Source organism: Schistocerca gregaria, chromosome 8 (assembly GCF_023897955.1).
Source record: "Schistocerca gregaria isolate iqSchGreg1 chromosome 8, iqSchGreg1.2, whole genome shotgun sequence".
In the NCBI taxonomy this organism is placed as follows: domain Eukaryota; kingdom Metazoa; phylum Arthropoda; class Insecta; order Orthoptera; family Acrididae; genus Schistocerca; species Schistocerca gregaria.
In genome coordinates, this window is record NC_064927.1 from 181,877,388 (window position 1) to 181,902,072 (window position 24,685).

The window sequence follows — 24,685 nt, forward strand, 5'->3', positions numbered from 1 at the left end:
AAAAGGGCAGCAGAAGTATAGACATGCAGCATGAAATGGGAAGAGATGTTGCCGAAGCTGGGACCCCATGATACCCAAGCACGAACTCACCAAAGAGTGGAAAGCCCCTGGGGGAGGGCGGGGATCTTATGCAAATAGTGTGTCAGTCTCGATAGTATCAAAGGCATTACTGAATTTGAGAAAGATCAGCACAACTGACAATCTGTAACCAGTTTTGTATCCTTTGTGACTTTGATTGTGGTAAACGAACTTTTCTTTTTCTTTTTTTTATAAAGCCACCTTCAAGAAAGAAAAAATATTACAAAATTTTAACAAACATAAAATTTATTTTTGGGACTTGAACATATACATAAAATCTGACGATTAACAACACAACTTGCGTTCACAGCATCAGGATATACTAATATACTGAGCAGAGTAACAAAAGGTGCATACCCGTGGTAAATAGGAAACAAAAAACAAAAGTGTACAATAAACAGCTATTGCTACAATTTAATAGAAATATATCTCACAATAAATAAATAAACAACACCAGCACCATAAATTAGATTTACATTTGTAAAGTGTAAGTGCTTTAAAACTTGAAATATTCAAATGCTTCTCTATTTTGGTGAACATAAACTTGAGTACAATAAATAATATCCAATACTAACGTTGTTTGTATTTAATGTCAAGATCCTGCTGAGCGAATATCGAATATCCTGTACCATAACATGAATGTCTGATGATTTTAACTGAAGTATAACAATTAGTCAGGAGCTCACATTAAAATCGGAGCAGTCACTGTAATTTTATCTTCTTTTTAAAGTTTTATATCTCATCTCATACTTTCAAAATGACAATGATTTTATATGCAGTGTGGACAACAGACAAACTGGAGTAGAGAAATTTTAAAATATTTACAGGAAAAAATAGAAGAAAGTTTAAATATCTGCTGTTAATTCCTGCGAAATTCTTATATAAATTTGTCAAAGGACTTTTCTTCAGAGACTCTATGACATAAAAGGAGTTGAAATATACTTAATGAAATTCCTTGGCAAGCTATATTCATTGGTGAGAGCTCTTAGGTAGCAAGTGGTGTGTTTTCAAATTGATGTCGCGATAAATGTGTAGAAAGAAAATGGTTAAGCTTCGGAAACATTTGAAAAAAGACAACCCAAACAAGAAATGGGAAATGATATTTCAACAAAAGAAAGGAAATCAACCAATACCATTTGGTAAGAGGAGACGTAAATAATGGACGGAAACTACTGCTTTAAAATGATAAATTAATGGAAGCGCGAACATAGGAAACGACGAAGATGAAGTTATTCTGTTCGACTGATTCAACCGTGATTCTTGGTGACACACGTTCCAGTAACAATCATGCTAGCCATCAAGACTTTTTAATATATCACTGGCTTTGGTAAGAAATAGAGAGCTTGATAAGTACCACAGTCTACAGGATTTTATTTAAGATTAACGTCGTACCGCTGTCAGGGAGCCGGCCAGACATACGACACAACACTGTAGTAGTCATTTCACCACAAGTTGAGACCTCGGTGAAAGATGAACTGTATTAAACAGCTGAACTGCATGTGTACCGTGAAATGCTTTCCATACATTATTTGTATTTGTTGTAAATGTTTTCTATGATTTTGTCAATATACTAAACATATTCTAATATTTGATACTTAAATCACAGTTTCGTACTGAAAACAAGAACAAATTCACACAGTTAAAACTGTTTTTTAATTTGTGTTTTCTCAATATTTTTTGGCACTCGAGGAACAGCCTTGTCTTTTTATACTGCGCAGAGTTAATTCATGTAAAACGTATCGTAAGAGCGATGTGTCCCTAACTGATATGCGTGAAGCCACTCAGGTAAGTCACACTGCTGCAACACTGGCATAGAAAATAATAAAGGAAACACCATGTCACACAAGTGACACAAAGATTGTGGTGTATGCAGTCACTTGACACATATGTAAGGTACGAAGCATACTGAGGCACTACATTGCGAGGCGTTCAGGTAGAGTAGATTCGTGCTGCAGTAAATGCTACAAAGAGTAGGTGATCAAATGAATCACACTAGAAGTCTCAATGGAAATCATCCATGATCCATGTCAATAAAACACTCGAGCTCAAACAGTATTCCTTCTTCGAAACTTCGTGGTAGATTCAGACTGTGTGTCGGACCAGGTCTCGATTCATTGAAAGAATTCTCAAGAAGTGTAGCCTACAAGAAAGGAGGCAGCTTACGAACCCCTAGGTCGACTGATACTTGAATATTGCTTCTCAGTCTGTTAACTCTTGGCAAATAGGAGAATCGATGGAGGAAACAGAGAAAACTCAAAGGTGAGCAGCGACTTACCGTTAAACGTACATTTAGGAATTGTGACGCTCATCCAACTGAGCGACAAACGTTACAAGAGAGGCAGTGTACAGCAAGATATGGTTTACTGTTAAAATTCAGACAGCATACGTACCTAAAGCAGTCAATGAACATATTGCTTCCACCTGCCTTTATCTCGCGAAATGATCGTGAAGGCAAAATTAGAGAAATCCGAGGACACACGGAGGCTTACCAACAACCGATTTTCCCGCATATCATTCGTGACTGTAACAGAAAAGAGGACATTGACAGTGATGCACAAAGTACTCTTCGTAACACAGCGTACTATGGTTTGCGGAGTATAGGTGTAGAAGTAGATGTAGAGCCCGGAAACTTGCCTTTAGTTGGCAATACCTTCACCGACTAAGTTACGCAGATATGACTCACGAGATGCAGCAGTAGCTGTACAGTTCAGTCAGTAACAGCATTGCTCAAAGGAGATTAGGTTTCGGTTTAGTCTCTGGTACACAGTTTAAATCTGCCAGGAAATTTCAAAACGGTGCACACTCAACTGCGGAGTGATAATTCTTTCTGGACATTTCTTAACGTAGTACGTCGTTGGAAAACAAAAGCAAATAAATTCAAACAATTTGATTAAGTTTAAAGTCCTGAAAACATAAGCCAACCCTTAATCGTCTAATACTTGCAAGCATTTTATCTCGTATCTCACATTAACGGCACAGTGGATATCGGTCTCGAGCCTTGAAGCTCTTAATACTAACAATTCAAGCATGATTTGAAACGCATAGGCAATAAAAACATTTCAATGATTTCCTGTATTCTTAGAGCTCTGTTGAGCTTAGAGAGCAGTTATTGGCACATTGAGAGGGCAGGACTGATCACTGAGAGGAAACAGTGCCTGAGTGATCCATTACCATTATGCAACGACGGATCGAAAGGGTACTGCCATGAAGTATCCATTTGCGACGAGTTTCTTTTGTCTTTCACAAGGATTTTGTGATTTCAGGTACGATGATCTCGCTTTCCTCGAGGTTACGTTCTTGGCTTTTCAGTCCTCATCGACTCCTGCACAGTGAGGATAGAACAGACTAAGGGCTTGCAGGTTCTGTACAGTTCGTGATCGCTGTGCAGCCAACATAGAGGCTCCCAGGTCTGGTCTGAGAACAGTGAAGAGGCGCGCCCGCTGCTAGAACCTGTGGCTCTCAGTCACCACAGAGTCGTCCGCGTCTGTGCTACCTCCGGCGCAGCAGCCGACGCTGTTGTCGCTATTCTTAGAGGCCACCTCAGATGGCCGCTCCTCGAACACCAGCTGGTACAGGAGGGTCGCCACCGCTGAACCCGACAGGGGACCCACCCAGTAGATCTGAAAACAACAGCACCAGCACATACGACACATTCACACTGCATGCATGCAACAGTATCCCGAAACCTTTTATCCACACAGAGTAGCGTAATGTCACTCAGTAATGCGTGTCGTTAGCATTCTAGTCTGATAAATCAGATGTACAAATCAATTGTATCAGAATCTCAAAACTCGCAAAGACAGATCTACAATCAATCAGATCACAACCACATATCATATCAAGAAATAATCCTCAAACATCTATTAATATCTGTCCAGATCGACTTAAACTCGACCAACCAGCAATTCATGATTGGGGAAGGCAACGCCACAGGGATTAAATCGGGATATAGTTCATCTGTGAAAGATCATACATTCAAAATAACTTTTCAACCTATTCGTGTGCCTAATAGATGGTGTCGAACCCTAAATATATATATAGCGCTTAGAACACTATAATCTGGTCTCCGCAGTCCAGATTCAATTCTGGATAGTGGTGGGGATTTTTCCTCATCTCCATCATTCCAGGATGGCACCAGGTCCGTTCAACCAGCTGTCTAATGAGTTGTGGGAACTTTTCGAGGGAATAAAAGGTATCTGAGGTGGCAGACTACCACACTCCCCCTCCTAGTGTCATGGTGCAGAATGGTTGAAGGCTGTACCTACAATCAGCTCAACAGTCTAGTCAAAGGCTGTGCATCACAGAGATGGCAGAAAGAAGAAATGGACAAAGTGAAGTTGGAGGAAGAGGTTTGTGCTATGTTTGTGGTGGATGAGCATATTCGCCTGTTAGCACACATATCCTCCACCATCGTGTCTGTGACTACTTATTGCTCCCCTCATCTCCTTGTCCACCTCATCCTCTGACCTCTACTTGTCCATCTCCTCCATGTCTCTCTCTCTCTTCATCTCCCACTTCTCTTGGTCCATCTGCTCTGTCCACACTCTCTGAGCATACCTTCCTTCTCCCTCCCTCTGTCCATACACCCATTCCCCTTTTGTCCACCTCTACTCTCTTCCTTTTCCATCTGCCCACTACCGCCCTACACCTTCTATCTCTCTCCTGCATCTTCCCTTACACCACCCTCCATGCCCATCTCCTTCTCCCCATCTCTCTGTTCATCTCCTCCTCCCCCTCCCCCTCTCTGTCCATGTACTCCTTCTCACCCTCCCTCATCCTCCTGCTTGCCTCTCCCTATAGATCTCCTCCTCCCCCCCCCCCCCCATCACCTTTTCTCCCTCTGTCTAATTCCCAATCTTTCTCTCTATCGACTCCTGCTCTCTTTCCCTGCGAATTCCATCCTGCCCTGTCTCTCTGCTTATGCCCTCTATCCATATCAATCTTCCCTCATCTGTGCAAATCCCCATGTGTAGCCGTTAAAAACAGGTCGATAAAGAAGGCCCAAATATACTATCACAGCACACCTTTCATGAAGGGCTGGAAAAATGGTTGTTGTCCTTAACATGAAGGTTGTGCTGCAAAACATGTCGATAAGGCAGGCTGATTTTGCTCTCTCCCAACTTGCATCTTGTCTAGGGTGCCTGTTACAGCAAAGCTGAAAGAAACAATTTTTTGCTCCTATTGGAGCTAGGAGGCTTAACTCTGACAGGGCTGATAGTCGTGAAGTTTGCCATTATTTACCAAATTCGGTTGAAATAAAGCCACACACACACACACACACACACACACACACACACACACACACACACACACACACACACACACTGCTTGGTGTATATGTATAGTGCTAGAAAAGAAAGTAAAACATCCAGAGGACACAGTCTTATGAAACTTCTTACACATACCCATCGTAAGATGGTATGTAAATAACTAGAATTGTGATGGATTAGCCATGCCTTAAGGACATGCGGATGCTGAGCACCCATTTGATACAGCGTTGTCAGCATCAGGAAAAGATACAACGGCTTTATGACACTTTTTCCAACCGAATCACCACACGTTACCAGGCCTGGGATGGTAAAACATCATATCGACAAGTGGGTTCATACTTTCATGTACTCTGTAAACTTGATCCACGTTTTTAATCATTTAAATAACATCACATCTCCTCCGAACCACTTATGTTTTATTTCGTCTCCGTCTCCCCGTTTGGGTGCTTTACTCTTTTCTCAGGAAGTTAAGGATAAAGAGTGATGTCCCCGGATGCATTACGTATTCCACCTCTAACTGAATGAGAGGATGTCCAGTATTGTCGAACATGGTCATTTTGGTGGTCTGGGCATTATGCTGTACGCAGGTATAATGTTCGTGCTCGTACTGGCCTCCAGTCTTTGAACACAGTACTCTCACTGACCAGTGTTTTTCTGACACAGTACTCTTTTGGGATGGGTGTCTTTTCAGGGGAATGTACAACTCTAACTTCAGTTTTATGGATGACAACGTGCGATCGCATCGAACAGCGCATGTGTAGGAGCTCATGGAGTGAGAGGATATTCGGCGAATGGACTGCCCTGCCGTTCCCCCGTTTTAAATGAAATAGGGAATGTGTGGGAAGCATTGCAGAGACGTATTGTAGCACGTCGACATACCTGCACCGCATCCAGCAGTGTCAACTACGCCGGTGGAGGAATGGAACGCCCTACCGCAAGAACTTCTTGCCAACCTTGTGGCCAGCATGGGAGAATCTTGCAGAGCATGCATTACCGTCAGTAGTGGTCACACACTCTATTAAGAACCATGTACAATCTTTCGTAATGTCCACGGAACAGCGGTAACTTCAGTGTAATTATTGTCTTTGAATAAAAAGTGTCAAATTTTCCGTTGTCTTCTGTACTGCCCTGTAGCAGCTCTTTGTGTGGTCGAAGTTTCATCAAGCTGTGTTACTTTTCAGTAACACATCATGTGAAAGATGTTTACATGTTTTGCACACCAGTGTAGAGTACTGTGAGTACGTCGATAAGAGGAAGCCATAGAAGTTAGAGTCAATTGTCGTGGACGCTTTCGAGGCAACGAAAATACGGGCAGGCTAGCATAGGACACATTCATCGCTGGCAGTCATGAACACAACAAGGACCAGAACATAGTTGCATCATTGAAAGCATCAAAAATGAGTGGAAAACTTGTAACGCCTCTATGTGGCTGCCCTACAGTCCCACGTCCCAACCATGCAGTGGTATTCCAACCAAACCGACCCACACTCATTTTGTTTGACTGCGACGCCCCTGAGTTTTAGCAGCATACATTACAAAAATAACACGTTACAAAAAAAAATCTACACTGATTTAGAAGAGCTAATTTCCCTATTACGAACGTGGAGATCTTAACCGCATGGTACTTTGGCGCCATACCCCTGTAATTTAGGATTATGACACATATCTGACCACTCACCGTGAAAACGATCCTGATAAAGGCGGTTATCAAGATTTTGAGAGTACTGTGGAAGCATCTTGCGACGTTGGAAGGGGAATCCTTGACAATGCATAGTTCTCCTATAGGAGAGACATTAATTTACTAACTAATTTTTATATTTTCTGTTTGTTATAATATTTGTCAAGATATCACGCACCAAGCCATGGCTATCCAAGTACTTCATGGAAAACTCGCCATCCAAAGAACAAATAACATAAGTCACTCGTCCTTGCAGGGTATAGATATTGGAGGGACCCAAGAATAGTGTCGAAAAAGAACACGTTTTCAAAAACCAACTTACGTCAGTTCCTAATTATAGCAGCCAGTTTCGGTCTAACAACAGACCATGCCCAATCTTAAAGAACACAATTACTTTTATGTCGTGAGACCAAATACGATCATTTGTATCTAGACCAATGATATGAAGTAACTACATCGGAATAACAGAATGTAGGACAGTGCCCTATTTATGTATTAGGCAAAAACTTCAGGTCGAAGCACAAGCCCTGAGGATTGTCTGTTCTTTGATCGATATCGGTACTTTTAATAGATAACTGTCGTAAAGCTGCTGTGGAACATCACTATTTTTCAAAACTTTCGCCAGTCATCAGGTCTCAGTTCGAAGTGGGACCCATCGATTAATACAATTCTATTGGAATCAATGAGTTTTCAGGCTGAAGACATGTCTGGAGAAGACCCAGACAGTGATGGGATACCAACCTGACTGTCGTTTGCCATAAGGCCCAACAAACTGAGTGGTGGTCTGGAGTGCCGTTTCGTTTCATAGCAGAACGCCTTTGCTTGTTACCCACGACACCCTTACATACCGGTACGTCAGCGATATTCTACGTCTCGTTTTATTGACATTTTTGGTACGCCTTCTTGGGATTACATTTCAGCTAGGTAATGAGTACCCACATCCGGCGAGGTTTTCTACTGATTGTCTTCAGGCTTTTAAACCCTACATTGGGCAGTGAGGCATCCGGATCTCTCCTCAAATAAGACTGTTGAGAGCAGGGCCTTCCAGTCAGCTGGCGGTTTTGAAGATTTAAAGGGTCAGTTGGATTGAATATAGCACAATACCCCTGAGGAGGGTATCCAGTAACTCTGTCAATCAATGCCAAGCCGAATAACTGCCTCCATAATGGCCCGAGGTGTACCACCCCGTTGACTTGTTCAATCTGTGAAGCTCTTTCGCAGGGATAAATCATCCAGTTTATCTGAAACTGTAATTTCTCTGTGGATGTACATCATATCTACCAAGATCCATCCCATTCGGATAATTCATTCGTAGGGCGTCTTGCTTTTCCTAGAGAGTACTTGAAAGCTGTAAAGCGTAGCCTCCATGAAAATGGTGGCCTTAACTGATAGGATGAGTAACACGTTCGTCCACGCCAATGGCAGAGTACGGGTATATGCATTTTCTTGTGAGAATGTGGTATGAAATGGCGGACGCTGATCCACCTGATTTCAATGTCCACTGGCCTTCTTTACAGAGCAACCTACTGCCGGCCACAAGCATCCGTTGTTGCCTGCAGCACGCGAGATTAAGACAGTCTACACGCCATGCATTTGGAATTGAATGATTTGAATGATTTGAGAGCATGCCTCAAACTGTGCGAGTGTTGGTAGCGTACACTATGTGATCAAAAGTATCCGGACACCCCCCAAAACATACGTTTTTCGTATTAGGGACATTATGCTGCCACCTAGTGCCAGGTACTCCACATCAGCGAGCTCAGTAGTCATTAGACATCGTGAGAGAATGGGGCGCTCCGCGGAACTCAAGGACTTCAAATGTGGTCAGGTGGTTGGCTGTCACTTGTGTCATACGTCTGTACGACAGACTTCCACACTCATAAACATCCCTAGGTCCAGTGTTTCCGATGTGATAGTGAAGTGGAAACGTGAAGAGCTACGTACAGCACAAAATAGTACAGGTCGCTCTCGTCTGTTGACTGACAGTGACCGCCGACAGTTAAAGACGGTCGTAGTGCGTAATAGGCAGACATCAATCCAGACCATCACACAGGAATTCCAAACTTGGATTTCATGGTCGAGCGGCTGCTCATAAGCCACACATCACGCCGGTAAATGCCAAACGACGCTTCGCTTTGAACAAGTAGCGTAAACATTCGACGATTGAACAATGGAAAAACATTGTGTGGAGTGACGAATCACGGTACACAATGTGGCGATCCGATGGCCGGCTGTGGGTAGGGCGAAGGCCCGGTAAACATCATTTGCCAGCGTGTGTAGTGCGAACAGTAAAATTCGGACACGATGGTATAACGGCGTGGTCGTGTTCTTCAGGGAGCGGGGCTTGCACCTCTTGTCGTTTTTCGTGGCACTATCGCAGCACAGGTAGGTTAGAAAATTTGAAAAGGGAAATGGATAGGTGAAAAATAGATATAGTGGGAATTAGTGAAGTTCGGTGGCAGGAGGAACAAGACTTTTGGTTAGGTGAATACAGTGTTATAAATACAAAATCAAATAGGGGTAATGCAGGAGTAGGTTTAATAATGAGCAAAAAAATAGGTGTGCGGGTAAGCTACTACAAACAACATAGTGAACGAATTATTGTGGCCAAGATAGACACGAAGCCCACGCCTACTACAGTAGTACAAGTTTATATGCCAACTAGCTCTGCAGATGATGAAGAAATTGATGAACTGTATGATGAGATAAAAGAAATTACTCAGGTAGTGAAGGGAGACGAAAATTTAATAGCCATGGGTGACTGGAATACGAGAATAGGAAAAGGGAGAGAAGGAAACATAGTAGGTGAATATGGATTGGGGCTAAGAAATGAAAGAGGAAGCCGTCTGGTAGAATTTTGCACAAACTTAGTCATAGCTAACACTTGGTTCAAGAATCATGAAAGAGGGTTGTATACATGGAAGAACCCTGGAGATACTGGAAGGTTTCAGATGGATTGTATAATGGTAAGACAGAGATTTAGGAACCAGATCTTAAATTGTAAGACATTTCCAGGGGCAGATGTGGACTCTGACCACAATCAATTGGTTATGAACTGTAGATTAAAACTGAAGGCACTGCAAAAAGGTGGGAATGTAAGGAGACGGGACCTGGATAGACTGAAAGAACCAGAGGTTGTACAGAGTTTCAGGGAGAGCATAAGGGAACAATTGACAGGAATGGAGGAAAGAAATACAGTAGAAGAAGAATGGGGAGCTTTGAGGAATGAAATAGTGACAGCAGCAGAGGATCAAGTAGGTAAAATGACGAGGGCTAATAAAAATCCTTGGGTAACAGAAGAGATACTGAATTTAATTGATGAAAGGAGAAAATACAAAAATGCAGTAAGTGAAGCAGATAAAAAGGAATACAAATGTATCAAAAATGAGATCGACAGGAAGTGCAAAATGGCTAAGCAGGGATGGGTAGAGGACAAATGTAAGGCTGTAGAGGCTTATCTAGGGCTAAGATAGATACTGCCTACAGGAAAATTACTTTGGAGAAAAGAGAGCCACTTGCATGAATATCAAGAGCTCAGATGGAAACCCAGTTCTAAGCAAAGAAGGGAAAGCAGTAAGGTGGAAGGAGTATATAGAGGGTTTATACAGGGGTGATGTTCTTGAGGACAATATTATGGAAATGGAAGAGGATGTAGATGAAGATGAAATGGGAGATATGATATTGCGTGAAGAGTTTGACAGAGCACTGAAAAACCTTAGTCGAAACAAGGCCCCGGGGGTCGACAACATTCCATTGGAACTACTAACAGCCTTGGGAGATCCAGTCCTGACAAAACTCTACCATCTGGCGAGCAAGATGCATGAGACAGGCGAAATACCCTAAGACTTCAAGAAGAATATAATAATTCCAATCCCAAAGAAAACAGGTGTTGACAGATGTGAAAATTACCGAACTATCAGTTTAACAAGTCACAGCTACAAAATACTAAAGCGAATTCTTTACAGATGAATGGAAAAACTGGTATAAGCCGTCCTCGGGGAAGATCAGCTCGGTTGGAACACGTGAGACAATACAAACCCTACGACGTATCTTAGAAGAAAGTTTAAGGAAAGGCAAACTAACGTTTCTAGCATTTGTAGACTTAGAGAAAGCTTTTGACATTGTTGATTGGAATACTCTCTTTCAAATTCTGAAGGTGGCAGGGGTAAAATACAGGGAGCGAAGGGCTATTTACAATTTGTACAGAAAACAGATGGCAGTTACAAGAGTCTAGGGACATGAAAGGGAAGCAGTGGTTGGGAAGGGAATGAGGCAGGGTTGTAGCCTCTCCCCGATGTTATTCAATCTGTATATTGAGCAATCAGTAAAGGAAACAAAAGAAAAGTTCTGAGTAGGTATTAAAATCCATTGAGAAGAAATAAAAACTTGATCCACGTTTTTAATCATTTAAATAACATCACATCTCTTCCGAACCACTTAAGTTTTATTTCGTTTCCGTCTCCCCGTTTGGGAGCTTTACTCTTTTCTCAGGCAGTTTAGGATAAAGAGTGATGTCCCCGGAAGCATTACGTATTCCACCTCTAACTGAATGAGAGGATGTCCAGTATTGTCGAACATGGTCGACATTGTAATTCTGTCAGAGACAGCAAAGGACTTGGAAGAGCAGCTGAACGGAATGCATAGTGTATTGAAAGGAGGATATAAGATGAACATCAACAAAATCAAAACAAGGATAATGGAATGTAGTCGATTTAAGTCGGGAGATGCTGAGGGAATTAGATTAGGAAATAAGACACTTAAAGTGGTAAAGGAGTTTTTCTATTTGGGGAGCAAAATAACTGATGATGGTCGAAGTAGAGAGGATATAAAATGTAGACTGGCAATAGTAAGGAAAGAGTTTCTGAAGAAGAGAAATTTGTTAACATCGAGTATAGATTTAAGTGTCAGGAAGTAGTTTCTGAAAGTATTTGCATGGAGTGTAGCCGTGTACGGAAGGGACACATGGACGATAAATAGTTTGGACAAGAAGAGAATAGAATCTTTCGAAATGTGGTGCTACAGAAGAATGCAGAAGATTAGATGGGTAGATCAAATAACTAATGAGGAAGTATTGAATAGAATGGAGAGAAGAAGAGTTCGTGGCGCAACTTCACTAGAAGAAGGGATCGTTTGGTAAGACATGTTCTGAGGCAACAAGGGATCGCCAATTTAGTACTGGAGGGGAGCGTGGAGGGTAAAAATCGTAGAGGGAGACCAAGAGATGAATACACTAAGCAGATTCAGAAGGATGTAGGCTGCAGTAGGTACTGGGAGATGAAGAACCTTGCACAGGATAGAGTAGCATGGAGAGCTGCATCAAACCAGTCTCAGGACTGAAGGCCACAATAATAACAACATCGCAGCACAGGCCTCCATTGATGTTTAAAGCACCTTCTAGCTTCCCACTGTTGAGCAATTCGGGGATGGCAATTGCATCTTTCAACACGATAGAGCACCTGTTCATAATGCACGGCCTATGGCGGAGTACTTACACGACAACAACATTCCTGTAATGGACTGGCCTGCACAGAGTCCTGACCTGAATCCTATAGAACACCTTTGGGATGTTTTGGAACGCCGACTTCATGCCAGGCCTAACCGACCGACATCGATACCTCTCCTCAGTGCAGCACTCCGTGAAGAATGGGCTGCCATTCACCAAGAAACCTTCCAGCGCCTTATTGAACGTATGCCTGCGAGAATGGAAGCTGTTATTAAGGCTAAGGATGGGCCAACACCACACTGAATTCCCGAGTTACCGATGGAGAGCGCCACGAAATTGTAAGCTATTTTCATCTAGGTGTCGGGAAACTTTTTATCACATAGTGTATATATTCGCTGGCTGTGCTTCCTCCATGTAATATTGATGGTGAGGTAAGTTGTTTACGTGAAAGCGGCAAGGAGGGATTAGTATGGCTGATATCAGTTCACAAGTAGTAAGTGTATCAAGCACTGCAGGCTCCTATATGGAACGCAGCACAACATTTTACAGTGTTCCGAAAGAAGAATCTCACAACACATCGTACTTTCATATAGGAATGACACAATACTGACACATAGAATCTCAAAAGACAATTTACTTTCATGTAGGAGTGACACAATACTGACTGTGTCAGCCCTATAAAAAAAAAGTAAGCTGTTTTGAGATCCTCTTTTCGAAGCATAGTGAAATTGTGCTGCATTCCATATGGAAGCTCTCTGTGCATTATACACTTATTACTTGTGAATTTATATCAGCCATACTAACCCCTTCTTGCCGCTCTCTGGTATACGACTTACCTCACCATCAATATCACGAGGAGGACGTACAGCCAACGAATACATACACCACAACCATACTATCGTTGTGTCACAGGAGAACACATTTGAGGGATTCCTGGCAATTTTCACCATGGTGTAGTTTTTATCTATTCTACATTAGGACATGGAATGTACGTTGGGGCAAGTATGGGCGTAACTTGTGAGGACTTGGTTGTGCCACCATTGCTTCGGTTGCCTGGTCTCAGTATTTCTCGTAATTTTTGTTAGATGTATGATCATAATTCCAATTATATATTCTCCAATTGATGTTATACATTTGAAAACGACGACCTATTTTTTTGAAACCGGTTATGTAACACTTTATTTTTTTTAAATTTATGTACTGTGACTATGGCTTCACTATTGTAGTGTCAAATAAATATTTAAGTTATATTTTGGCCAGTCGCCTCACAACAATTATTTCAGAGTATAGAATATGCAGTTACCTTTGACGCATAGTCAGTTCTAGATAATCAGTAAACAGAGAACTAATTTCAATGACCGTGTCCTACATAAGCGAACAACTTGGGGCTCTGCTACGTACTGTTCATCTGCACTGCTACACTGCCGTACAAAACTTAATGACGAAAGTAAATTTCACATAATATGTCACTGCCAAGTAACATAGGTCGATGAAACTTGGACCATACGTAAAATATATACTGTTACAGTATAGTACAGAAGGGACTGAAAGATATACAGAATGAGACGAATATGAGAGATACTATTATTTATAAACAACCACTGTAGTCACCGCTGGTCATGATGGTCCCCTAGAGATTATACAAGGCGAGACGTGGATTTTAACGGGGTGTGCGATCACCATGAATTGCAGTGCATATGCTACCACGTGCTTCCACGCTGGTTGCGCGATCGGTAAGTGGTTCTTGCGGTATGGCGTTCTATTCCATCACCAGCGCTGATGACAACTATTGGATGGTCCTTGGTACATGTGGACAAAATGGAATACATCTCCCCAACGCACGGCACACGGTCTTGGTGGAATTTAAGAAGAGGGGGACGAGCAGACCAGTACAATCGCCGAATATCCTCGTTCCAATAGCTCTCTCTCTCTCTCTCTCTCTCTCTCTCTCTCTCTCTCTCTCTCTCTTTCTTTCTTTCTCTCTCTCTCTCTCTCTCTCTCTCTCCCTGCGCTGTTCGGTGCTAAATGTACTGAAAAGACGCACAAGGAGTATAGTGTAACAATAACGCCCACAGACGAGTATACCGTGCTCAAAGATTTGTAGATCAGTATGCCCACACAACATTAGGCCTCCCTACACCGTCACACTTGGATCATCAAAACGATGATGTTCGACAATGCTGGACCTAAGCTCATGTGACAAATAGGTGCGATCACACAATGCGCCTGGGAACATTGTCGAACATGGTTGTCAAACGCGCTGTAGGAGGCATGGAACACTCCACCACAAGAACTCTTTAGCAACCTTGTGGGCAGCATGGAAGCACGTTGCAGAGCATGCATTGCCTTCCGTAGCGATAACATTGCCTGTTAAGGATCATGTCCTGCCTTTTGTAGTATCCAGGGGACCAACATACATAGCGATGATTTCAGTGTAATTTTCGTCTTTGAATAAGAGTGTTATTTCTTTTCGACTCGTTGCGTATTTCTTTCAGATACTCTCTGTACCATACTGTAACAGTTCTTTCTATGTATGGTCCAAGTTTCATCGAGCTATGTAACTTGACAGTAACGGATCATATGAAAGTTATTTCCGTCATTAATTTTTTCACGCCAGTGTAGTTTCCTCAAGCAGATGGCCTCCTTTAATGGCCGAAATGTTGTTTTCTTCCTCAAATATACTCAATTCTAAAAAGAACTTTGAGCGATTATATTTCGTCACATTTTTTAAAGAATTTTTAGCATATTTCAGCCCAGTCAGCAGCTGTTATAGACTAATATATTGAAGAATCCGCCTCAGTTGCGAGAATTTTCTGGTCCTGATCCAGGTTTCGGCTAGAACAATCTAGCCTTCTTCAGAAGCATAAAATTACTATAACATGCCAGAGTAAGGCACGCGTGCAACGGTCAATGCCAACGTAGCTGCCGCTGCCAACCGAGCGCGTGGTGACGTGATGTCGGGGCTGGACTTCAGTTAAGTAGTTTTAATTAGACATGGTACCACGGTACTATAGGTTTTAACTTTTAATGTTGACTGTGCTTTACTCTGGCATGTTATAGTAATTTTACGCTTCTGAAGAAAGCTAGATTATTCCAGCCGAAACCTAGGTCAAGACCAGAAAATTCTCGCAACTGCGGCGGATTCTCCCATATATTTTTCATATTTCTTTGTTGTTACAGGTGTGTGGAAGACACTCTGTTCAGTGAGAAGCAAGGTTTCTGTTTGCCACCAAGAAACTCTTCATGAAAAGTGTTTGTGTGGAATCCAAACCTTCATACCAATGCACTCTTATACTGGTCATAAGAGTGTCAGAGATGTGGTCCCTGGAAAAGCGCTGCGAACTTACCCAGTGGTCCGTCCAGACGTTCTTCCAGAGCGCTGGAGCCAGTGTCCTCACTGGGTTCATGCTGGCTCCTGTGTAAGGGCCCTGCAAACCACGAAACAACAGCAGTCACGACACAGCACAGGTTGAGAACTGATTCGCAGCATCATGCAACAGCTTTGAAACACGGTGAACAATGATTTATTTTTCCTTTGTCTGTACAATGCCTGCTGAGTGGAATATTTAATTTGGTCGATACATCGCTTGTACAATTTCACACACGGAAACGAATTTAACACGAGTCTAGTTCAACTGATTTTAGGTTTTCCAAACTTCAGCAATCTATTTCTATGAAAATTACAATTGCTATTTAAAGGATGCTCCTAGTCCAAATAAACGGCGTAAATGCATACTCATAAAGCAACATTTCAGATGATATGCAAGTTGGATGACGGGTGATTTTGGAGTTGGTTTAAACGAATTGTTTATTTAGTATTGACTGCTGGAAATCAGAGGTTTGGACGTAAGATGCACTATTCAAACAAAACTATAAATTGAAACTAAATGACAGTATTTTACATTTTTATTCAGAGAAATCCACCATGCAAATTTTCAAGTGAAGTGCTGGATGGTAAGATGTTAAATGTATTGTAAGAATTTATTCCCAAATGAAAATAATCTCATTAACATTTCAGCCCAAACAGCTTCTGTGCATATCTTAGGCCGCTTCCACTCCCATTGCCACATGCTCTGCTAACTCCAATGTATTTTCTGTTATCTCCACATAATTATCACCCACTTCAGAGCACATTACGTACAAGTTTCTCATCCTTATTAAATGATACATACAGTTAACGTTGTCCTGTTATCGGTTAACTACAGGTCTTTATCAAAGTATTAGTTAATTACTGGTCGTTGCCGATTAATTTTTGGTAACTGTTTTGATTTGTATACAAAATGCTTCGTTATTACAAGTTAATTTCATATTACTACCTATTGTAAACGTTGTTTCTGTTTGCAGCTACGAGCATCAATCAATTTAGACTTGAGAATTGTTATCCTCTGGAATTAAATGATACGTCTTTGAAGTAGGCTACAGTTTCAAAGTGGGCAGTGGTTGTCAAGTCCGTAAGTTCTCATTATGCATTTAATATAACCTCATCTACTCGCCTTCTGTTACGTCTGACACTGTCTAGATCTTTTATTACCTCTAAAAAGCCAGTAAATAACTACCTTGGTCCATTTACCATTCAGTCGCCTGTCAACAAATTCTACCCATGAGCATACAATTTTGTTTACTGAATACATCTGACACTATCAGAGTAGGAAAAAGCGGTCGTATGCTAATAATCAAATGTAAAATTAAAAAAATAATAATTTTCTACTTTTTTATACAATGTGATGACCGGTTTCGGTAGCTCAATTTCCATCTTCAGATCACATGTATTATTAGAAATACACTAGCTCCGTACAGTGCCATTGCCTCGTCGATAACATTCTTATTTTAAACCTTCAGATAAAACCTGTTATGTGCAGCCACGCTATCGATGACAGCAACTGATACAAAAAGCCTGTGTACAGTCGTAAAAATTTTATACATTAAAACGTCTATTTAATTATTTTCGTTACAGTCAGCAAACTGAACACAAAGATTTGCCAATGAAAATGTACTGGCAGTTAAAATTAAAAATGTATATACATCATCATCACCCTGGGTGGACAAGTTACCCAGTATGACGATGTTTTATATATGTACAACATTGTCACACTGGGTAATTCATCCACCCAGTTATACATATATAACTCCAGCAGTAACTTGTCCACCCAGTGTTCCTGGAGCAATATATACATATTTTAGTTGTACTTTTGATTTCAAGCACAGCTTACATGACAACTTTCTGTGCCACTTACTAACTGTAATGAAAATAATTACATGGACATTTGAAAGTATAAATTTTTTGTATTCTGTGTAGGCTTTTTGTTTAAATTTGTGTCACCAATAGTACGGTTACACACAACAGATTTCAAAATAAGAATGTTATCGACGATGCAATGGCGCTCCACAGTTGTACATTGCGAGTGCATTTATAATACCGCATGTCATCTGAAGATGGTAGTTAATCTAGCGAGATCGGTCACCACTTCTTGTAAAAATTAAAAAAATAACTAGGCCTGGAGCAATTACTGGGGGGACTGAGTAGCTTAGTAATTGCTGCTGCCGGTCCCAAGCCCGGATAAAGGAGGAGGATAAAAGCTAAAAACACCAAAAGCACCTCCAAAACTGCAGCAATACATGCGCTGCCGTACGTATTAACTACCCGTACGATGAGAGTGAATCGACAATCAGTCACTCGCCCCAGGCAGACTCACAGCCGCTCAAATCACCCTGAACTTAGCATGATGGAATCACAAGCAACAAAGCAACTACCTCAGGCCGTAACTCCGAAGGCGAACCTGGCCATTCGGATTCTGGGGGACTAGGACATCATGCAGGGAAGAGTCAGAGCTTCCCAAAACTTCTCAAACCAAAGCGAAAGCAATTCACTGGTACACTGAACGTACAGACACTGGCTAAAACAGGGAAACTCAGGATACTGACAGATACTTGTGATAGATTTGGGCGTCGGATACTTGCAATACAAGAAACACGTTTTCGTGATTGTGGTCACTTTGATTCTGGTGGTTATCGAGTCTACAAAGGAAAGCCTGCAATCAAACTGAAAAATAGTAACATAAATTTTTTGGGGACGGCATTCCTCGTGCGTAACAGTATCCAGGACTCTGTGATAGACTTCTCGTCACCCTCTGAACACTTCTCTCTACTCACAATTAAATGTGCCAATAAGGCCTATACATTGGTAAACGAACATGGTCCAGTCGATAACGATCGTGACAAAAATAAAGTGAAGAAGTTCTGGTCACAACTCTAGCATGTACTCACCAAGATCCCTCAACACCATGTCAAAATCATGTTGGGAGATTTCAATGCGCAAACTGGCAGAGAACGTGAACACAGACATATAATTGGGAATTTTCCAGCACACAAAAAGACGAACACCAATGGACACGGCTAAATCAACATAAGTGGGATATACAACCTCGAAATAATGTCCACTCACTTTAAGAAACCACCGAGGAAAATGACTACATGAAAATCTCCAAACAACCACAATGGGGAATATCAAATTGATCATGTAGCGATAGCTAGAAAATTCTCTCCAGAAATCATGAACGTGAGGGAACGCAAAGGTCTCATGGAGTCAGATCACCATCTCTCAGAAGTCAAAATTCGGTTCATAACTAATCGAAAGAAGTGCCTAAAATCTAAACTGCTGCGCAATAATCCAGAATACCTAAAAGAACATGCAGAGCAGTTTGCAGAACAAACACGGAAACATGGGAAGAGCTTCTTGGAAGCATCCAGCAGGTATGAAGAAAACTCGGTCACCCACCACGGAAAAGGAAACACAGCTGGTGGGCAACAGACTGCGACAGAGCACTTGAATGACGTATTCAAGTCTGGGAGATTTGGCATAGCCATCAAACACCGGAAAATTGGCACAACTTTTTGGAAACACAAGAAAACATCCAAAACCGTCAGACAAATTAAGCGCACATACCATCACAAACGATTAGAGGAATTTGGAAATTATTTTAAAAGAAACAACCCAAGAAACTTATAAGGACATTTATGGAAGAACTAGCAACCTTCAAGCCACCCACTCTTTGTTTCTGATGTTTCTGACGCCCTGATGGAACACCTGAGACGAACACAATGGCCAACTATGAAATCCTGAAACAGCATTTCGAGAAGTTACACATCTGTGAACCCCTAGCAAGCAAACTTGACTTCCATGTTGCGACTCCAAACCAGGATTCAACTCCACCTACGCATGAAGAGATACGAAAAATCGTATCACATCTGAAAAACAACAAAGCACCAGGGGAAGACGGTGTAATTGCGAAATACTCAAGATTGGAGGTGAACTATTGATTGGCAGACTAAAAACTATGATTGAAAATATATGGGAAAGTGGAGTCATACCAGAAAATGGGAAAACTGCTTTGATTCACCCTCTACACAAAAATGACGGCATGACCGATCCCAACAACTATCGAGGCATTTCACTCCTACCAGTCGCTTACAAATCGCTCTCACGTGCTCTTTTCACCAGATTAGAACAACAGACAGAACATACGGTCGGTGAATATCAGGCAGGCTTCCGCTCACATCGTGCGCAGAACAGATCTGGAACCTGAAGATAATTCTGCAACAACGTCAGTCGAACAGAAAATTTGTCAGCTTCGTAGATTTCAAGAAAGCGTACGACACGATTCATCGCTCCAGTCTGTTCAACACACTTCGTGAATATGGTGTGGATAACAAACTACTTCATTAATTGAGCAGACTTTAACAGACACAACCTCAAAAGTAAAATTCATAGGAAAAATTTCTGAACCTTTTCAAATCTGGACAGAAGTGTGGCATAGTTATGGGTTGTCTTCACTCCTCTTTAACCTGCCACTGGACAAGACAATTCATGGACTCCAAAAGTTCAAATCTGAAACCATTTACAACAAAATGTAGTGACACCAAATAAGTACTTCAAGTACTTGGGTGAAATGATTAACAACACTGGCAACGAAACAGTAGCTCACAAAACACGAGCAGAAAAATTACGTAAAGCTTATACTATGACCTGGAACACATACAATAAGAAATCGTTGTGAACCCAAGTCAAACTTCACCACTGACGCTCTTTCAGAAGCGCCCTACACAACTGAAACGTCATCAGCCATCAACATCAAGGACATTGAGAAAATGAAAAGGAAAATACCCAGCAAAATATTCGGACCCAAGATTCAAGATGGTATCTGGATGCGCAAAAGCTCTGAAGAACTGTACTCAAGGAGTGAACGTTTCACGCCAGTTGCACGGAAAAGACGATATTCTACGGACATTTAGCAAGAATGGACGCCAGTAGAATGAGCAAGAAAACCGTCCTGATCATCAAAGAAACTCGCCAAACCAGGGCGTTCGGTGGTGGATTATAGGGCGCTTAATAAAAAATTGTGCTGCAGTCTATACCTCTCCCTGATTTTCATTCGTGTTCTTCCTGGTTCCACAAGGCAAAGGTTTTTACTACCTTCGACTTGAACCGGGCGTATTATCAAATGTCTATAGCGGAAGAATCGAGACCGGTGACAGCCTTTGCGACCGACTGGTCACTTTATGAGTACTATAGAGTTCCGTTTGGGTTATCTACAGGTACATCTGTGTCGTGTGGTATCCTCGGCAGTTTTTTCGGATTTTAAGTTTGAGTGTGAGTATCATTATTTGGATGATTTGGTAATTTTTAGTGAGAGTTTTGAAGAGCATGTTGTGCATATTCACTAAGTACTCCAAAGATTTCGAAAAGCCGGATGTACTGTCAAACCATCTAAAGTTAATTCGCGCTGTCTGAAATATCCTTTCTGGGGCTTACTGCGTATCAGAACGGATTGCGAATTGACCAAAGTCGTAATGAGACCATTCATTCGTTCGCAACCCCTCGTTTTATAGGAATTTTCGTCGTTTTATAGGAATTTTCCGAAAATTCATTCCTAATTTGTCCTAGTTAGCTGGCCCCTTCAACGAGCTTCGGAAGAAGAGTAGAAAATTTGGGTGGGGACCTTCGCAGCAGACATCATTCGAGGCTTTAAAGCGGCCACCACCCCTGTGATACCGATGGACGGTTTCAACAAGAAGCTTATAGTTCACACTGATGCCTCCATGTCAGGAGCTTCTGCAGTTGTGTTGCAAGGAAGAAGATTCGGGAAGACGCCCAATCGCTTACGCTTCACGTTATCTTTCTCCGTTAGAAGCAAAGTATTCCGTTTACGAACTTGAGGCCTTAGCAGTCCTGTTCGCGCTCGAAAAATGTAAATTATATCTGGAACACCAGCAATTTCTGTTGGAAAAGGACAATCAAGCGCTTAGCTGGGTGCTTGCAAGAACGAGGCGAATAGGTGGGCGATACGAATTTCTGCGTTCAAGTTCAGGGGCTAGGAAAATGTTGTGGCTGACGGCTTAAGCCCAATGTTCGAGCCGAAGTTCGAGGAGCAGCATGTCGAAGAGGGAGGTTCCGAAGAGGTCATAACTGAAACTGTGTGGTTCTATGTGATGGTGTTCTGTCGCGAGAGTTCTGTGAGCACAGTTGTGCCGTTTTGAGCGGGTTACCATTGCTGTTCAAAGATGTCGCTCTGCAGCAGGAAGAAGAACCAGTGCTGCACAAGCTCAAACAGAGAACACAGAGCGGGGAGGTTGTTAGGCCCTATTGCCTAAAGGAGAACGTTTTCTGTTGTGTGACGCGTGGGACAGGTGACCCCAAGGTAGTGCTGCCTCAAATTTTGACCTATATGGTCTTAAAATATTATCATGAAACTCCAGTAGGGGGACACTAGGGCAGTTTTAATACCCGCAAGAAAATTAAGGAACATTTTACTTGGAAAGGCATGGAGCATCAGATTAAGCAAATGGTATGTGGGTTTAGCAAGCTAGTGGGGAAAGCCAAGCAGGGGTTCTTAGCTTCAGAAGAGGCGAGGGAGCCATGGAGAGGTTGTATATTGATCATATAGGATCCCTTCCGCTTTCGAAAAATGAAAAACGTTGGATCTTTGTTCGTGTGGATGCGTTCACGCTGTTTTTCTGGCTGATGCCTACCCGCAATGTAACCTTGCAAGCCTCCATACGACGGTTACAGAGTATCTTTGGGGTGTCTGGACCCTGTCGTGTCCTGGTTTCTGACAGCGCAACTTCCTTTAAGTCCACTGCTTTCCGTAACTTTTGTTTCGAAGCGGGAGTAGCTCATATTACCACCACACCATATTATCCGATCCCGGCTATGGCAGAATGGATGAACCGGAACTTGAGGGCAGCGCTGATCGCATTTCAACATAATGATCAGGCTCGTTGGGATAGTTCCTTGTCATGGTTTGGGGCATGTCTTCAATACTGCTACCCATGAGACCCATAAGGACACTCCTGCGAGGTTAATTTTTGCCTTTAAACCTAATTCACCCCTGGCGAATTTGTAGTGATTTAGTGATTTGTTGCCAGAAAGGGTGGACGGTGCACAAATCCGTGCCAACCGGAAGCGTCCGAGGAAAAATTTTTGGGAGAGTCACGAGCAAATGGGAAGGCGTTATAATACTGATAGACGACCGATCGCACTGAAGGCGGGGATCCAGGTTTTGGTAAAGAATTTTGGAGCTGTGAGTCGGGCGGCGGATAAACTTACGGAGAAGCTATTGCCCCTGTTCGTCAGTCCTGTACAAATCTTGCACTTCGGTTGCAGCCAGCGAGTAGGATGGAAGAGCGGAACCCCGAACTGCGTCAACCTGCTACATGACGTCTTCCGGACAGAAGATGCCTTTGGTCGGTATCGGTGACTCCATGCATACTACCGATAATTAAACACTTTCAGCCATAGTGAGCTATGGTGATTGGAACGGTCGTCGTCCAGGGGTCTGAATATCGGGCGTGTTTTATGTGGCTCAGCTGTAGCGTATATTTAACGGAGAGATCTCTGCGGGAGGGTGAGTCCAAAAACTTGTCATGCTTCTCATGTATACTGCGTCAAAATGGTTATTTTCGTGTCCCTTCCAGAGACAAATTCTGATAGTTGTTGTTGTGTAGGGCGAAGAGACAACACCGTGTTATTAGTGGAGGCCGAAATGCACGCGTTTTAGCTCACGCACACTGGCGTGAGGAGGGAAGAACTATACTGACGTGAGGTCTGGAACGTGACAAGGAATTAGAATTCAGAAAGCGGACGCAATTAGTTTGATACTCAAATTTAATCTATTAATGATGAACGTCGCTCTTGAAGGTACATGATTCACAATATTATCTGTTCAGAATACATTCATAGTAACTGAATATGGCGCCTTGCTAGGTCGTAGCAAATGACGTAGCTGAAGGCTATGCTAAACTGTCGTCTCTGCAAATGAGAGCGTATGTAGACAGTGAACCATCGGTAGCAAAGTCGGCTGTACAGCTGGGGCGAGTGCTAGGGAGTCTCTCTAGACTAGACCTGCCGTGTGGCGGCGCTCGGTCTGCAATCACTGATAGTGGCGAAACGCGGGTCCGACGTACACTAACGGACCGCGGCCGATTTAAAGGCTACCACCTAGCAAGTGTGATGTCTGGCGGTGACACCACAGTTGTGTTTACTTTTATAACTGCTTGCACTGAGCAAAGATAGACGAATGAGGAACTGCACTAACTTTTCATAGGATGAGTGCAAGTGTTATATTCACTTCTGGATGTAAAGGTTTCATGGCCAAGATCCACATTAAATTAAATTAAATTAAACTTTTCATTGTAAAGTTTTTTGACATATTATTTTAAATCAATTATTTCGTGTTGTTTTTAAAAGTTTTGTTTCAAGAGCATAGGTGGATTTTACTGGATGGTTAGTTACAGTAAATATCTTCAGCATTTCGCGGCCCTGTCAGCAACTGTATAAATATTAATTTTAATTTTAATAATCAGCAGCCTCAGTTGCACCGTTTACCTAGAATTTACCTAGGTTTCAGTCGGGATAACCCAACCTTCTTCAGAATAACAGTAACTACCATTTGTCCATAGTGGACATCATCAAGCTAAAACTACGAATCCATAAATTATCGTCAGACTATAAAACTTATGTGTAACTGCCTCGGCCCCACTCCGCGACCGCGATGCGGCAGCCACGAGTACTGTACTGGAGTTACAATAAAATTATGCTTAGGACTGTAGTATTACGCCTACCTCCGCACACCCACTTAATGATCTGTTACAATTATAAAAGAAGTATAAATATTAGAGAGGAATTGAAAGTATCTGATTTAAAGAAAAAGGATTGAAGAA

At 42.1% G+C, this 24,685-nt stretch overlaps 1 protein-coding gene across 11 annotated transcripts in view; it reads right to left on the bottom strand.

Annotated features, from left to right (window-relative positions):
• Nucleotides 1-303: 303 nt before the first annotated feature.
• LOC126283962 (aquaporin-like) overlaps nucleotides 304-24,685 on the bottom strand; it is a 388,928-nt gene continuing 364,546 nt past the window's right edge. For all 11 annotated transcript variants that reach the window (XM_049982418.1, XM_049982410.1, XM_049982420.1 and 8 more), the window contains 2 exons: nucleotides 15,817-15,897; nucleotides 304-3,698 (listed from right to left, as the gene is read on the bottom strand). In XM_049982418.1, coding sequence (XP_049838375.1) covers nucleotides 3,522-3,698; nucleotides 15,817-15,897 — 258 coding nt within the window. In that variant the 3' untranslated portion in view covers nucleotides 304-3,521. The remainder of the gene's footprint in view (nucleotides 3,699-15,816; nucleotides 15,898-24,685) is intronic.